Source organism: Heptranchias perlo, unplaced genomic scaffold (assembly GCF_035084215.1).
Source record: "Heptranchias perlo isolate sHepPer1 unplaced genomic scaffold, sHepPer1.hap1 HAP1_SCAFFOLD_1812, whole genome shotgun sequence".
Classification (NCBI taxonomy): Eukaryota; Metazoa; Chordata; class Chondrichthyes; order Hexanchiformes; family Hexanchidae; genus Heptranchias; species Heptranchias perlo.
The window spans coordinates 6,313-22,741 of NW_027139091.1; the positions used below are offsets into that span (position 1 = coordinate 6,313).

The window sequence follows — 16,429 nt, forward strand, 5'->3', positions numbered from 1 at the left end:
AGAACGCAACTCCCCCTCCTCTCTTATAGAGAGAGAGAGAGAGAGAGAGATAGATATATATAGAGAGAGAGAGAGAGATAGAGATAGAGAGAGAGAGAGAGCCCAACTGAGCCAAGGCTCGGACTGTACGACAAGAGACCAGTCAGCACCAATTAATGAGCTTGAGTCAATCCCCCTTGCCCAGCGGTCAGTGGCCTCTGCTAATCCCACAGAGTTCTTGTAGCTCAGCCAAACCTTCCCCACTCCCTGCCAGGCATGTCGATCAAAGGCGACAGGAAGGGAGGTTCGGAGAGGAGGAGAGAGACGGGGAAGGAGGAGAGGGGGAAGGAGGAGAGGAGGGCGGAGACGGGGAAGGAGGAGAGGAGGGGAGAGACGGGGAAGGAGGAGAGGAGGGGGGAGACGGGGAAGGAGGAGAGGAGGGGAGAGACGGGGAAGGAGGAGAGGAGGGGAGAGACGGGGAAGGAGGAGAGGAGGGGAGAGACGGGGAAGGAGGAGAGGAGGGGAGAGACGGGGAAGGAGGAGAGGAGGGGAGAGACGGGGAAGGAGGAGAGGAGGGGAGAGACGGGGAAGGAGGAGAGGAGGGGGGAGACGGGGAAGGAGGAGAGGAGGGCGGAGACGGGGAAGGAGGAGAGGAGGGCGGAGACGGGGAAGGAGGAGAGGAGGGCGCAGACGGGGAAGGAGGAGAGGGCGGAGAGCGGGAGGGGAGGACGGGGGCAGAGCGAGAGGCCACAGAAACAGTCGGTGAGTCAAGCCGTCGACAAGGACGCGGAGAGGGGCCGAGAGGAGACTGGACCCGGGGCGAAGGCAGCAGTCACAAGGCAGGGTGCGATCTCCGGAGGGAAGGGGTCGAGAAGGACCAGCGACACTCCCTCCCTCACCTCGAGGAACACGAGGAGGACGAGCGACAATCCCTCCTTCGCCTCGAGGAACACGAGGAGGACGAGCGAGACTCCCTCCCTCACGACAACGACATATACTCCATTCCTCAATGCACTCTTCAGTCAAGTTAGTGTTACAGTGAGGGGTGTGGGGTATATCAGAGTGTTACAGTGGGGGGTGTGGGATATATCAGTGTTACAGTGAGGGGTGTGGGATATATCAGAGTGTTACAGTGAGGGGTGTGGGGTATATCAGAGTGTTACAGTGGGGGGGGGTGGGATATATCAGTGTTACAGTGAGGGGTGTGGGATATATCAGAGTGTTACAGTGAGGGGTGTGGGGTATATCAGAGTGTTACAGTGGGGGGTGTGGGATATATCAGAGTGTTACAGTGGGGGGTGTGGGGTATATCAGAGTGTTACAGTGGGGGGTGTGGGGTATATCAGAGTGTTACAGTGGGGGGTGTGGGATATATCAGAGTGTTACAGTGGGGGGTGTGGGGTATATCAGAGTGTTACAGTGAGGGGTGTGGGGTATATCAGAGTGTTACAGTGGGGGGTGTGGGGTATATCAGAGTGTTACAGTGAGGGGTGCGGGGTATATCAGTGTTACAGTGAGGGGTGTGGGGTATATCAGAGTGTTACAGTGAGGGGTGTGGGGTATATCAGAGTGTTACAGTGAGGGGTGTGGGGTATATCAGAGTGTTACAGTGAGGGGTGTGGGATATATCAGTGTTACAGTGAGGGGTGTGGGATATATCAGAGTGTTACAGTGAAGGGTGTGGGATATATCAGAGTGTTACAGTGAGGGGTGTGGGGTATATCAGTGTGTTACAGTGAGGGGTGTGGGGTATATCAGAGTGTTACAGTGAGGGGTGTGGGATATATCAGAGTGTTACAGTGAGGGGTGTGGGGTATATCAGTGTTACAGTGAGGGGTGTGGGGTATATCAGAGTGTTACAGTGAGGGGTGTGGGATATATCAGAGTGTTACAGTGAGGGGTGTGGGGTATATCAGAGTGTTACAGTGAGGGGTGTGGGGTATATCAGAGTGTTACAGTGAGGGGTGTGGGATATATCAGTGTAACAGTGAGGGGTGTGGGGTATATCAGAGTGTTACAGTGAGGGGTGTGGGATATATCAGTGTTACAGTGAGGGGTGTGGGGTATATCAGAGTGTTACAGTGAGGGGTGTGGGATATATCAGTGTTACAGTGAGGGGTGTGGGGTATATCAGAGAGTTACAGTGAGGGGTGTGGGATATATCAGAGTGTTACAGTGAGGGGTGTGGGATATATCAGTGTTACAGTGAGGGGTGTGGGGTATATCAGAGTGTTACAGTGAGGGGTGTGGGATATATCAGAGTGTTACAGTGAGGGGTGTGGGATATATCAGTGTTACAGTGAGGGGTGTGGGATATATCAGAGTGTTACAGTGAGGGGTGTGGGATATATCAGAGTGTTACAGTGAGGGGTGTGGGATATATCAGAGTGTTACAGTGAGGGGTGTGGGGTATATCAGAGTGTTACAGTGAGGGGTGTGGGGTATATCAGAGTGTTACAGTGAGGGGTGTGGGGTATATCAGTGTTACAGTGAGGGGTGTGGGATATATCAGAGTGTTACAGTGAAGGGTGTGGGATATATCAGAGTGTTACAGTGACGGGTGTGGGATATATCAGTGTTACAGTGAGGGGTGTGGGGTATATCAGAGTGTTACAGTGAGGGGTGTGGGGTATATCAGAGTGTTACAGTGAGGGGTGTGGGGTATATCAGAGTGTTACAGTGAGGGGTGTGGGGTATATCAGTGTTACAGTGAGGGGTGTGGGATATATCAGTGTTACAGTGAGGGGTGTGGGGTATATCAGAGTGTTACAGTGAGGGGTGTGGGATATATCAGTGTTACAGTGAGGGGTGTGGGATATATCAGTGTTACAGTGAGGGGTGTGGGGTATATCAGAGTGTTACAGTGAGGGGTGTGGGATATATCAGTGTTACATTGAGGGGTGTGGGGTATATCAGAGTGTTACAGTGAGGGGTGTGGGATATATCAGTGTTACAGTGAGGGGTGTGGGGTATATCAGAGTGTTACAGTGAGGGGTGTGGGATATATCAGAGTGTTACAGTGAGGGGTGTGGGGTATATCAGTGTGTTACAGTGAGGGGTGTGGGATATATCAGAGTGTTACAGTGAGGGGTGTGGGATATATCAGAGTGTTACAGTGAGGGGTGTGGGGTATATCAGAGTGTTACAGTGAGGGGTGTGGGATATATCAGTGTTACAGTGAGGGGTGTGGGGTATATCAGAGTGTTACAGTGAGGGGTGTGGGATATATCAGAGTGTTACAGTGAGGGGTGTGGGGTATATCAGAGTGTTACAGTGAGGGGTGTGGGATATATCAGAATGTTACAGTGAGGGGTGTGGGGTATATCAGAGTGTTACAGTGAGGGGCGTGGGGTATATCAGTGTGTTACAGTGAGGGGTGTGGGATATATCAGAATGTTACAGTGAGGGGTGTGGGGTATATCAGAGTGTTACAGTGAGGGGAGTGGGTTATATCAGAGTGTTACAGTGAGGGGCGTGGGGTATATCAGAGTGTTACAGTGAGGGGTGTGGGGTATATCAGAGTGTTACAGTGAGGGGTGTGGGGTATATCAGAGTGTTACAGTGAGGGGTGTGGGGTATATCAGAGTGTTACAGTGAGGGGCGTGGGGTATATCAGAGTGTTACAGTGAGGGGTGTGGGATATATCAGAGTGTTACAGTGAGGGGTGTGGGATATATCAGAGTGTTACAGTGAGGGGTGTGGGGTATATCAGAGTGTTACAGTGAGGGGTGTGGGGTATATCAGTGTTACAGTGAGGGGTGTGGGGTATATCAGAGTGTTACAGTGAGGGGTGTGGGGTATATCAGAGTGTTACAGTGAGGGGTGTGGGGTATATCAGAGCGTTACAGTGAGGGGTGTGGGGTATATCAGTGTTACAGTGAGGGGTGTTGGATATATCAGAGTGTTACAGTGAGGGGTGTGGGATATATCAGAGTGTTACAGTGAGGGGTGTGGGATATATCAGAGTGTTACAGTGAGGGGTGTGGGATATATCAGAGTGTTACAGTGAGGGGTGTGGGATATATCAGAGTGTTACAGTGAGGGGTGTGGGATATATCAGTGTGTTACAGTGAGGGGTGTGGGGTATATCAGAGTGTTACAGTGAGGGGTGTGGGGTATATCAGTGTTACAGTGAGGGGTGTGGGGTATATCAGAGTGTTACAGTGAGGGGTGTGGGGTATATCAGAGTGTTACAGTGAGGGGTGTGGGATATATCAGTGTTACAGTGAGGGGTGTGGGATATATCAGAGTGTTACAGTGAGGGGTGTGGGGTATATCAGAGTGTTACAGTGAGGGGTGTGGGGTATATCAGAGTGTTACAGTGAGGGGTGTGGGATATATCAGTGTTACAGTGAGGGGTGTGGGGTATATCAGAGTGTTACAGTGAGGGGTGTGGGGTATATCAGAGTGTTACAGTGAGGGGTGTGGGGTATATCAGTGTTACAGTGAGGGGTGTGGGATATATCAGAGTGTTACAGTGAGGGGTGTGGGATATATCAGAGTGTTACAGTGAGGGGTGTGGGGTATATCAGAGTGTTACAGTGAGGGGTGTGGGGTATATCAGAGTGTTACAGTGAGGGGTGTGGGATATATCAGAATGTTACAGTGAGGGGTGTGGGGTATATCAGAGTGTTACAGTGAGGGGTGCGGGATATATCAGTGTTACAGTGAGGGGTGTGGGGTATATCAGTGTGTTACAGTGAGGGGTGTGGGGTATATCAGAGTGTTACAGTGAGGGGTGTGGGGTATATCAGTGTTACAGTGAGGGGTGTGGGGTATATCAGAGTGTTACAGTGAGGGGTGTGGGATATATCAGTGTTACAGTGAGGGGTGTGGGGTATATCAGAGTGTTACAGTGAGGGGTGTGGGGTATATCAGAGTGTTACAGTGAGGGGTGTGGGATATATCAGTGTTACAGTGAGGGGTGTGGGATATATCAGAGTGTTACAGTGAGGGGTGTGGGGTATATCACAGTGTTACAGTGAGGGGTGTGGGGTATATCAGTGTTACAGTGAGGGGTGTGGGATATATCAGAGTGTTACAGTGAGGGGTGTGGGGTATATCAGAGTGTTACAGTGAGGGGTGTGGGATATATCAGTGTTACAGTGAGGGGTGTGGGGTATATCAGAGTGTTACAGTGAGGGGTGTGGGATATATCAGAGTGTTACAGTGAGGGGTGTGGGATATATCAGTGTTACAGTGAGGGGTGTGGGATATATCAGAGTGTTACAGTGAGGGGTGTGGGATATATCAGAGTGTTACAGTGAGGGGTGTGGGATATATCAGAGTGTTACAGTGAGGGGTGTGGGATATATCAGAGTGTTACAGTGAGGGGTGTGGGATATATCAGAGTGTTACAGTGAGGGGTGTGGGATATATCAGAGTGTTACAGTGAGGGGTGTGGGATATATCAGAGTGTTACAGTGAGGGGTGTGGGGTATATCAGAGTGTTACAGTGAGGGGTGTGGGGTATATCAGAGTGTTACAGTGAGGGGTGTGGGGTATATCAGAGTGTTACAGTGAGGGGTGTGGGATATATCAGTGTTACAGTGAGGGGTGTGGGATATATCAGAGTGTTACAGTGAAGGGTGTGGGATATATCAGAGTGTTACAGTGACGGGTGTGGGATATATCAGTGTTACAGTGAGGGGTGTGGGGTATATCAGAGTGTTACAGTGAGGGGTGTGGGGTATATCAGAGTGTTACAGTGAGGGGTGTGGGATATATCAGAGTGTTACAGTGAGGGGTGTGGGATATATCAGTGTTACAGTGAGGGGTGTGGGGTATATCAGAGTGTTACAGTGAGGGGTGTGGGATATATCAGTGTTACAGTGAGGGGTGTGGGATATATCAGTGTTACAGTGAGGGGTGTGGGGTATATCAGAGTGTTACAGTGAGGGGTGTGGGATATATCAGTGTTACATTGAGGGGTGTGGGGTATATCAGAGTGTTACAGTGAGGGGTGTGGGATATATCAGTGTTACAGTGAGGGGTGTGGGGTATATCAGAGTGTTACAGTGAGGGGTGTGGGATATATCAGAGTGTTACAGTGAGGGGTGTGGGGTATATCAGAGTGTTACAGTGAGGGGTGTGGGGTATATCAGAGTGTTACAGTGAGGGGTGTGGGATATATCAGAATGTTACAGTGAGGGGTGTGGGGTATATCAGAGTGTTACAGTGAGGGGTGTGGGATATATCAGAATGTTACAGTGAGGGGTGTGGGGTATATCAGAGTGTTACAGTGAGGGGCGTGGGGTATATCAGAGTGTTACAGTGAGGGGTGTGGGGTATATCAGTGTGTTACAGTGAGGGGTGTGGGATATATCAGTGTTACAGTGAGGGGTGTGGGGTATATCAGAGTGTTACAGTGAGGGGTGTGGGATATATCAGAATGTCACAGTGAGGGGTGTGGGGTATATCAGTGTTACAGTGAGGGGTGTGGGGTATATCAGAGTGTTACAGTGAGGGGTGTGGGATATATCAGAGTGTTACAGTGAGGGGTGTGGGGTATATCAGAGTGTTACAGTGAGGGGTGTGGGGTATATCAGTGTTACAGTGAGGGGTGTGGGATATATCAGAGTGTTAAAGTGAGGGGTGTGGGATATATCAGAGTGTTACAGTGAGGGGTGTGGGATATATCAGTGTTACAGTGAGGGGTGTGGGATATATCAGAGTGTTACAGTGAGGGGTGTGGGATATATCAGTGTTACAGTGAGGGGTGTGGGATATATCAGAGTGTTACAGTGAGGGGTGTGGGGTATATCAGAGTGTTACAGTGAGGGGTGTGGGATATATCAGTGTTACAGTGAGGGGTGTGGGGTATATCAGAGTGTTACAGTGAGGGGTGTGGGGTATATCAGAGTGTTACAGTGAGGGGTGTGGGGTATATCAGTGTTACAGTGAGGGGTGTGGGATATATCAGTGTTACAGTGAGGGGTGTGGGGTATATCAGAGTGTTACAGTGAGGGGTGTGGGATATATCAGAGTGTTACAGTGAGGGGTGTGGGGTATATCAGAGTGTTACAGTGAGGGGTGTGGGGTATGTCAGAGTGTTACAGTGAGGGGTGTGGGATATATCAGAATGTTACAGTGAGGGGTGTGGGGTATATCAGAGTGTTACAGTGAGGGGTGCGGGATATATCAGTGTTACAGTGAGGGGTGTGGGGTATATCAGTGTGTTACAGTGAGGGGTGTGGGGTATATCAGAGTGTTACAGTGAGGGGTGTGGGGTATATCAGTGTTACAGTGAGGGGTGTGGGGTATATCAGAGTGTTACAGTGAGGGGTGTGGGATATATCAGTGTTACAGTGAGGGGTGTGGGGTATATCAGAGTGTTACAGTGAGGGGTGTGGGGTATATCAGAGTGTTACAGTGAGGGGTGTGGGATATATCAGTGTTACAGTGAGGGGTGTGGGATATATCAGAGTGTTACAGTGAGGGGTGTGGGGTATATCAGAGTGTTACAGTGAGGGGTGTGGGGTATATCAGTGTTACAGTGAGGGGTGTGGGATATATCAGAGTGTTACAGTGAGGGGTGTGGGATATATCAGAGTGTTACAGTGAGGGGTGTGGGGTATATCAGAGTGTTACAGTGAGGGGTGTGGGGTATATCAGAGTGTTACAGTGAGGGGTGTGGGGTATATCAGAGTGTTACAGTGAGGGGTGTGGGGTATATCAGAGTGTTACAGTGAGGGGTGTGGGATATATCAGTGTTACAGTGAGGGGTGTGGGATATATCAGTGTTACAGTGAGGGGTGTGGGGTATATCAGAGTGTTACAGTGAGGGGTGTGGGGTATATCAGAGTGTTACAGTGAGGGGTGTGGGATATATCAGAGTGTTACAGTGAGGGGTGTGGGATATATCAGAGTGTTACAGTGAGGGGTGTGGGGTATATCAGAGTGTTACAGTGAGGGGTGTGGGATATATCAGAGTGTTACAGTGAGGGGTGTGGGATATATCAGAGTGTTACAGTGAGGGGTGCTTGTTATATCAGTGTTACAGTGAGGGGTGCGGATTATATCAGTGTTACAGTGAGGGGTGCGGGTTATATCAGTGTTACAGTGAGGGGTGCGGGTTATATCAGTGTTACAGTGAGGAGTGCGGGGTATATCAGTGTTACAGTGAGGGGTGCGGATTATATCAGTGTTACAGTGAGGGGTGCGGGTTATATCAGAGTGTTACAGTGAGGGGTGTGGGGTATATCAGAGTGTTACAGTGAGGGGTGTGGGGTATATCAGAGTGTTACAGTGAGGGGTGTGGGATATATCAGAGTGTTACAGTGAGGGGTGTAGGGTATATCAGAGTGTTACAGTGAGGGGTGTGGGGTATATCAGTGTTACAGTGAGGGGGTGTGGGGTATATCAGTGTTACAGTGAGGGGTGCGGGTTATATCAGTGTTACAGTGAGGGGTGCGGGTTATATCAGAGTGTTACAGTGAGGGGTGTGGGGTATATCAGAGTGTTACAGTGAGGGGTGTGGGATATATCAGAGTGTTACAGTGAGGGGTGTGGGGTATATCAGAGAGTTACAGTGAGGGGTGTGGGGTATATCAGTGTTACAGTGAGGGGGTGTGGGGTATATCAGTGTTACAGTGAGGGGTGCGGGTTATATCAGTGTTACAGTGAGGGGTGCGGGTTATATCAGAGTGTTACAGTGAGGGGTGTGGGGTATATCAGAGTGTTACAGTGAGGGGTGTGGGATATATCAGAGTGTTACAGTGAGGGGTGTGGGGTATATCAGTGTTACAGTGAGGGGTGTGGGGTATATCAGTGTTACAGTGAGGGGTGCGGGTTATATCAGAGTGTTACAGTGAGGGGTGTGGGTTATATCAGAGTGTTACAGTGAGGGGTGTGGGGTATATCAGTGTTACAGTGATGGGTGCGGGTTATATCAGAGTGTTACAGTGAGGGGTGTGGGGTATATCAGAGTGTTACAGTGAGGGGTGTGGGGTATATCAGAGTGTTACAGTGAGGGGTGTGGGGTATATCAGTGTTTCAGTGAGGGGTGCGGGTTATATCAGAGTGTTACAGTGAGGGGTGCGGGTTATATCAGTGTTACAGTGAGGAGTGCGGGGTATATCAGTGTGTTACAGTGAGGGGTGCTGGTTATATCAGTGTTACAGTGAGGGGTGCGGGTTATATCAGAGTGTTACAGTGAGGGGTGTGGGGTATATCAGTGTTACAGTGAGGGGTGCGGGTTATATCAGAGTGTTACAGTGAGGGGTGTGGGGTATATCAGAGTGTTACAGTGAGGGGTGTGGGGTATATCAGTGTTACAGTGAGGGGTGCGGGTTATATCAGAGTGTTACAGTGAGGGGTGTGGGGTATATCAGAGTGTTACAGTGAGGGGTGTGGGGTATATCAGAGTGTTACAGTGAGGGGTGTGGGGTATATCAGTGTTTCAGTGAGGGGTGCGGGTTATATCAGTGTTACAGTGAGGGGTGTGGGTTATATCAGTGTTACAGTGAGGGGTGCGGGTTATATCAGTGTGTTACAGTGAGGGGTGCGGGTTATATCAGTGTTACAGTGAGGAGTGCGGGGTATATCAGTGTGTTACAGTGAGGGGTGCTGGTTATATCAGTGTTACAGTGAGGGGTGCGGGTTATATCAGTGTTTCAGTGAGCAATTGTTCAGGGTCGTGGACAGTTAGCTGGTTTCAGGCTCGGAGAGCTCAGTGTAATGATGGGATCAACACATAATCACCTTTAATGGATTGCAGAGCTCGCCATCTATTTATACAAAATAAGACCAAGGGATCAATGGAATCTACAGGCAGGTCTCTCTCACCCAGGGGTCACTGGACAGTGATCGGGAGCAGGAACCCTGGCTGATTTCCCCCTCTCTCTCACCCAGGGGTCACTGGACAGTGATCGGGAGCAGGAACCCTGGCTGATTTCCCCCTCTCTCTAACCCAGGGGTCACTGGACAGTGATCGGGAGCAGGAACCCTGGCTGATTTCCCCTCTCTCTAACCCAGGGGTCACTGGACAGTGATCGGGAGCAGGAACCCTGGCTGATTTCCCCCCTCTCTCTAACCCAGGGGTCACTGGACAGTGATCGGGAGCAGGAACCCTGGCTGATTTCCCCCTCTCTCTAACCCAGGGGTCACTGGACAGTGATCAGGAGCAGGAACCCTGGCTGATTTCCCCCTCTCTCTAACCCAGGGGTCACTGGACAGTGATCGGGAGCAGGAACCCTGGCTGATTTCCCCTCTCTCTCTAACCCAGGGGTCAATGGACAGTGATCGGGAGCAGGAACCCTGGCTGATTTCCCCCTCTCTCTAACCCAGGGGTCACTGGACAGTGATCAGGAGCAGGAACCCTGGCTGATTTCCCCCTCTCTCTAACCCAGGGGTCACTGGACAGTGATCGGGAGCAGGAACCCTGGCTGATTTCCCCTCTCTCTAACCCAGGGGTCACTGGACAGTGATCGGGAGCAGGAACCCTGGCTGATTTCCCCCTCTCTCTAACCCAGGGGTCACTGGACAGTGATCGGGAGCAGGAACCCTGGCTGATTTCCCCTCTCTCTAACCCAGGGGTCACTGGACAGTGATCGGGAGCAGGAACCCTGGCTGATTTCCCCCCTCTCTCTAACCCAGGGGTCACTGGACAGTGATCGGGAGCAGGAACCCTGGCTGATTTCCCCCTCTCTCTAACCCAGGGGTCACTGGACAGTGATCAGGAGCAGGAACCCTGGCTGATTTCCCCCTCTCTCTAACCCAGGGGTCACTGGACAGTGATCAGGAGCAGGAACCCTGGCTGATTTCCCCCTCTCTCTAACCCAGGGGTCACTGGACAGTGATCGGGAGCAGGAACCCTGGCTGATTTCCCCTCTCTCTCTAACCCAGGGGTCAATGGACAGTGATCGGGAGCAGGAACCCTGGCTGATTTCCCCCTCTCTCTAACCCAGGGGTCACTGGACAGTGATCGGGAGCAGGAACCCTGGCTGATTTCCCCTCTCTCTAACCCAGGGGTCACTGGACAGTGATCGGGAGCAGGAACCCTGGCTGATTTCCCCTCTCTCTAACCCAGGGGTCACTGGACAGTGATCAGGAGCAGGAACCCTGGCTGATTTCCCCCCTCTCTCTAACCCAGGGGTCACTGGACAGTGATCGGGAGCAGGAACCCTGGCTGATTTCCCCCTCTCTCTAACCCAGGGGTCACTGGACAGTGATCAGGAGCAGGAACCCTGGCTGATTTCCCCCTCTCTCTAACCCAGGGGTCACTGGACAGTGATCGGGAGCAGGAACCCTGGCTGATTTCCCCTCTCTCTCTAACCCAGGGGTCACTGGACAGTGATCAGGAGCAGGAACCCTGGCTGATTTCCCCCTCTCTCTAACCCAGGGGTCACTGGACAGTGATCGGGAGCAGGAACCCTGGCTGATTTCCCCCTCTCTCTAACCCAGGGGTCACTGGACAGTGATCAGGAGCAGGAACCCTGGCTGATTTCCCCTCTCTCTCTAACCCAGGGGTCACTGGACAGTGATCGGGAGCAGGAACCCTGGCTGATTTCCCCCTCTCTCTAACCCAGGGGTCACTGGACAGTGATCAGGAGCAGGAACCCTGGCTGATTTCCCCCCTCTCTCTAACCCAGGGGTCACTGGGCAGTGATCAGGAGCAGGAACCCTGGCTGATTTCCCCCCTCTCTCTAACCCAGGGGTCACTGGACAGTGATCGGGAGCAGGAACCCTGGCTGATTTCCCCCTCTCTCTAACCCAGGGGGTCACTGGACAGTGATCGGGAGCAGGAACCCTGGCTGATTTCCCCCTCTCTCTAACCCAGGGGTCACTGGACAGTGATCGGGAGCAGGAACCCTGGCTGATTTCCCCCTCTCTCTAACCCAGGGGTCACCGGACGGTGATCGGGAGCAGGAACCCTGGCTGATTTCCCTCTCTCTAACCCAGGGGTCACTGGACAGTGATCAGGAGCAGGAACCCTGGCTGATTTCCCCCCTCTCTCTAACCCAGGGGTCACTGGACAGTGATCGGGAGCAGGAACCCTGGCTGATTTCCCCCTCTCTCTAACCCAGGGGTCACTGGACAGTGATCGGGAGCAGGAACCCTGGCTGATTTCCCCTCTCTCTAACCCAGGGGTCACTGGAGAGTGATCGGGAGCAGGAACCCTGGCTGATTTCCCCCTCTCTCTAACCCAGGGGTCACTGGACAGTGATCGGGAGCAGGAACCCTGGCTGATTTCCCCCTCTCTCTAACCCAGGGGTCACTGGACAGTGATCGGGAGCAGGAACCCTGGCTGATTTCCCCTCTCTCTAACCCAGGGGTCACTGGACAGTGATCGGGAGCAGGAACCCTGGCTGATTTCCCCCTCTCTCTAACCCAGGGGTCACTGGACAGTGATCAGGAGCAGGAACCCTGGCTGATTTCCCCCTCTCTCTAACCCAGGGGTCACTGGACAGTGATCGGGAGCACGAACCCTGGCTGATTTCCCCTCTCTCTCTAACCCAGGGGTCACTGGACAGTGATCAGGAGCAGGAACCCTGGCTGATTTCCCCTCTCTCTAGCCCAGGGGTCACTGGACAGTGATCGGGAGCAGGAACCCTGGCTGATTTCCCCTCTCTCTCTAACCCAGGGGGTCACTGGACAGTGATCAGGAGCAGGAACCCTGGCTGATTTCCCCCTCTCTCTAACCCAGGGGTCACTGGACAGTGATCGGGAGCAGGAACCCTGGCTGATTTCCCCTCTCTCTAACCCAGGGGTCACTGGACAGTGATCGGGAGCAGGAACCCTGGCTGATTTCCCCCTCTCTCTAACCCAGGGGTCACTGGACAGTGATCGGGAGCAGGAACCCTGGCTGATTTCCCCCTCTCTCTAACCCAGGGGTCACTGGACAGTGATCGGGAGCAGGAACCCTGGCTGATTTCCCCCCCTCTCTCGAACCCAGGGGTCACTGGACAGGACAGTGAGATGAGAGTAATGTGGGGGTCACAGCGATAGCAGTGGGAGGGGGGGGAAGAAGAGGGAGGAGAGGGTTCGTGCCACTTGGGAATAACGGGGTCAAATATTTCAGATCGGGAATAACTGACCTCTCTCTTGTCCCCAACAGGAGCGTGACCTGGCGGTGGATGAACTGGAAGGTGAGTTCAGAGGTCAAATGTTGTAACCACACTCGTGTCAGGGGTTGTCAGTCTGGGACCCCCTGTCCAAGAGGGAGTCTCCCTCCGTCAGGGACCCCGTTTAAAGGGGGAGTCTCCCTCCGTCAGGGACCCCGTTTAAAGGGGGAGTCTCCCTCCGTCAGGGACCCCGTTTAAAGGGGGAGTCTCCCTCCGTCAGGGACCCCGTTTAAAGGGGGAGTCTCCCTCCGTCAGGGACCCCGTTTAAAGGGGGAGTCTCCCTCCGTCAGGGACCCCGTTTAAAGGGGGAGTCTCCCTCCATCAGGGACCCCGTTTAAAGGGGGAGTCTCTCCGTCAGGGACCCCGTTTAAAGAGGGAGTCTCTCCATCAGGGACCCCTTTTAAAGGGGGAGTCTCTCCGTCAGGGACCCTCTTTAAAGAGGGAGTCTCTCCGTCAGGGACCCTCTTTAAAGGGGGAGTCTCCCCGTCAGGGACCCCGTTTAAAGGGGGAGTCTCTCCGTCAGGGACCCCGTTTAAAGAGGGAGTCTCTCCGTCAGGGACCCCGTTTAAAGGGGGAGTCTCTCCGTCAGGGACCCCGTTTAAAGAGGGAGTCTCTCCGTCAGGGACCCCGTTTAAAGGGGGAGTCTCTCCGTCAGGGACCCCGTTTAAAGAGGGAGTCTCTCCGTCAGGGACCCCGTTTAAAGGGGGGAGTCTCCCCGTCAGGGACCCCGTTTAAAGGTGGAGAATCTTTTTGAGGAGAGTCCCTTCACAGGGGTCTCCCCATTTTAGGTCCCCCCACTCCCCGATTACTGACTCTTTGATGTCCTGGCACAGAACTTGCAGAAGCATTTAAGGAATTCGACACAGATCAGGACGGGTATATTTGGTACAAAGACCTGGGCGAATGCATGAGGACGATGGGATACATGCCGACAGAGATGGAACTCCTCGAGATCAATCAGCAAATTAAGATGAGACGTACGTTCACCTCCCTCTACACTGTCCCATCAAACACCCCCAGGGTCAGGTACAGGGTTAGATACAGAGTAAAGCTCCCTCTACACTGTCCCATCAAACACTCCCAGGGTCAGGTACAGGGTTAGATACAGAGTAAAGCTCCCTCTACACTGTCCCATCAAACACCCCCAGGGTCAGGTACAGGGTTAGATACAGAGTAAAGCTCCCTCTACACTGTCCCGTCAAACACTCCCAGGGTCAGGTACAGGGTTAGATACAGAGTAAAGCTCCCTCTACACTGTCCCATCAAACACTCCCAGGGTCAGGTCCAGGGTTAGATACAGAGTAAAGCTCCCTCTACACTGTCCCGTCAAACACTCCCAGGGTCAGGTACAGGGTTAGGTACAGAGTAAAGCTCCCTCTACACTGTCCCATCAAACACTCCCAGGGTCAGGTACAGGGTTAGATACAGAGTAAAGCTCCCTCTACACTGTCCCATCAAACACTCACAGGGTCAGGTACAGGGTTAGATACAGAGTAAAGCTCCCTCTACACTGTCCCATCAAACACTCCCAGGGTCAGGTACAGGGTTAGATACAGAGTAAAGCTCCCTCTACACTGTCCCATCAAACACTCCCAGGGTCAGGTACAGGGTTAGATACAGAGTAAAGCTCCCTCTACACTGTCCCATCAAACACTCACAGGGTCAGGTACAGGGTTAGATACAGAGTAAAGCTCCCTCTACACTGTCCCGTCAAACACTCCCAGGGTCAGGTACAGGGTTAGATACAGAGTAAAGCTCCCTCTACACTGTCCCATCAAACACTCCCAGGGTCAGGTACAGGGTTAGATACAGAGTAAAGCTCCCTCTACACTGTCCCATCAAACACTCCCAGGGTCAGGTACAGGGTTAGATACAGAGTAAAGCTCCCTCTACACTGTCCCATCAAACACTCCCAGGGTCAGGTACAGGGTTAGATACAGAGTAAAGCTCCCTCTACACTGTCCCATCAAACACTCCCAGGGTCAGGTACAGGGTTAGATACAGAGTAAAGCTCCCTCTACACTGTCCCGTCAAACACTCCCAGGGTCAGGTACAGGGTTAGATACAGAGTAAAGCTCCCTCTACACTGTCCCATCAAACACTCCCAGGGTCAGGTACAGGGTTAGATACAGAGTAAAGCTCCCTCTACACTGTCCCATCAAACACTCCCAGGGTCAGGTACAGGGTTAGATACAGAGTAAAGCTCCCTCTACACTGTCCCGTCAAACACTCACAGGGTCAGGTACAGGGTTAGATACAGAGTAAAGCTCCCTCTACACTGTCCCATCAAACACTCCCAGGGTCAGGTACAGGGTTAGATACAGAGTAAAGCTCCCTCTACACTGTCCCATCAAACACTCCCAGGGCAGGTACAGGGTTAGATACAGAGTAAAGCTCCCTCTACACTGTCCCATCAAACACTCCCAGGGTCAGGTACAGGGTTAGATACAGAGTAAAGCTCCCTCTACACTGTCCCGTCAAACACTCCCAGGGTCAGGTACAGGGTTAGATACAGAGTAAAGCTCCCTCTACACTGTCCCATCAAACACCCCCAGGGTCAGGTACAGGGTTAGATACAGAGTAAAGCTCCCTCTACACTGTCCCATCAAACACTCCCAGGGTCAGGTACAGGGTTAGATACAGAGTAAAGCTCCCTCTACACTGTCCCATCAAACACTCCCAGGGTCAGGTACAGGGTTAGATACAGAGTAAAGCTCCCTCTCCACCCCCCTGGTGATGGTTTTAATGTTAATACCAGTGATGTTTCTTGTCTTCAGTCGGGGGACGGGTGGATTTCGATGACTTTGTTGAACTGATGGCTCCCAAGTTGCTGCGAGAGACGGCTCACATGGTCGGCGTCCGAGAACTGAAATTCGCCTTCAAAGAGGTTGGTTCTGGAGTTGATCGGCAGCCGCTCCCCGGTCACACCAGTGATCTGGTTAGATCGGTCATCTGGTAACATTACTTACCTGGTTAGATCTGTCATCCATTCGATTAGTAACTTGGTTGGATTGGTGATCTTATAACCTCAATCACCTGGTTACATTAGTGCTCTGGTTACATTAGTCATCTGAATACATTGGTCATCTGGTTAGATTAGTGATCTTGGTACACTAGTGATCTGGTTAGATCAGTCTTCTAGTTACTTACGTCACCTGGTTACATTAGACATCTGATTGGAATAGTTAGTTGGTTCGTTTTTGAAGTTCGGTTAGATTAGATGGTTGGTTAGGTTAGTTGTTTGGTTAGGTTAGTTACTTCGTTCACTTAGTTGTGTTATTTCATTAGATTATTCAGCTAGATAAATTGTTTGGTTAGATTAGTTAGTTGGTGTGGTTAGGTTGGTTAGTTGTTTTTGTAAGTTGTTTGGTTCGATTAGTTAGCTA

At 51.9% G+C, this 16,429-nt stretch overlaps 1 protein-coding gene across 1 annotated transcript; it reads left to right on the forward strand.

Moving 5' to 3' along the window:
* Positions 1-717: 717 nt before the first annotated feature.
* On the forward strand, positions 718-15,981 carry LOC137309830 (calcium-binding protein 4-like; the record flags this gene model as incomplete). Its single annotated transcript, XM_067977849.1, has 4 exons — positions 718-1,005; positions 13,037-13,067; positions 13,877-14,020; positions 15,821-15,981. Coding segments are annotated over 4 exons (624 nt in total), but the record flags the coding sequence as incomplete, so codon positions are not given.
* Between the last annotated feature and the right edge of the window lie 448 nt (positions 15,982-16,429).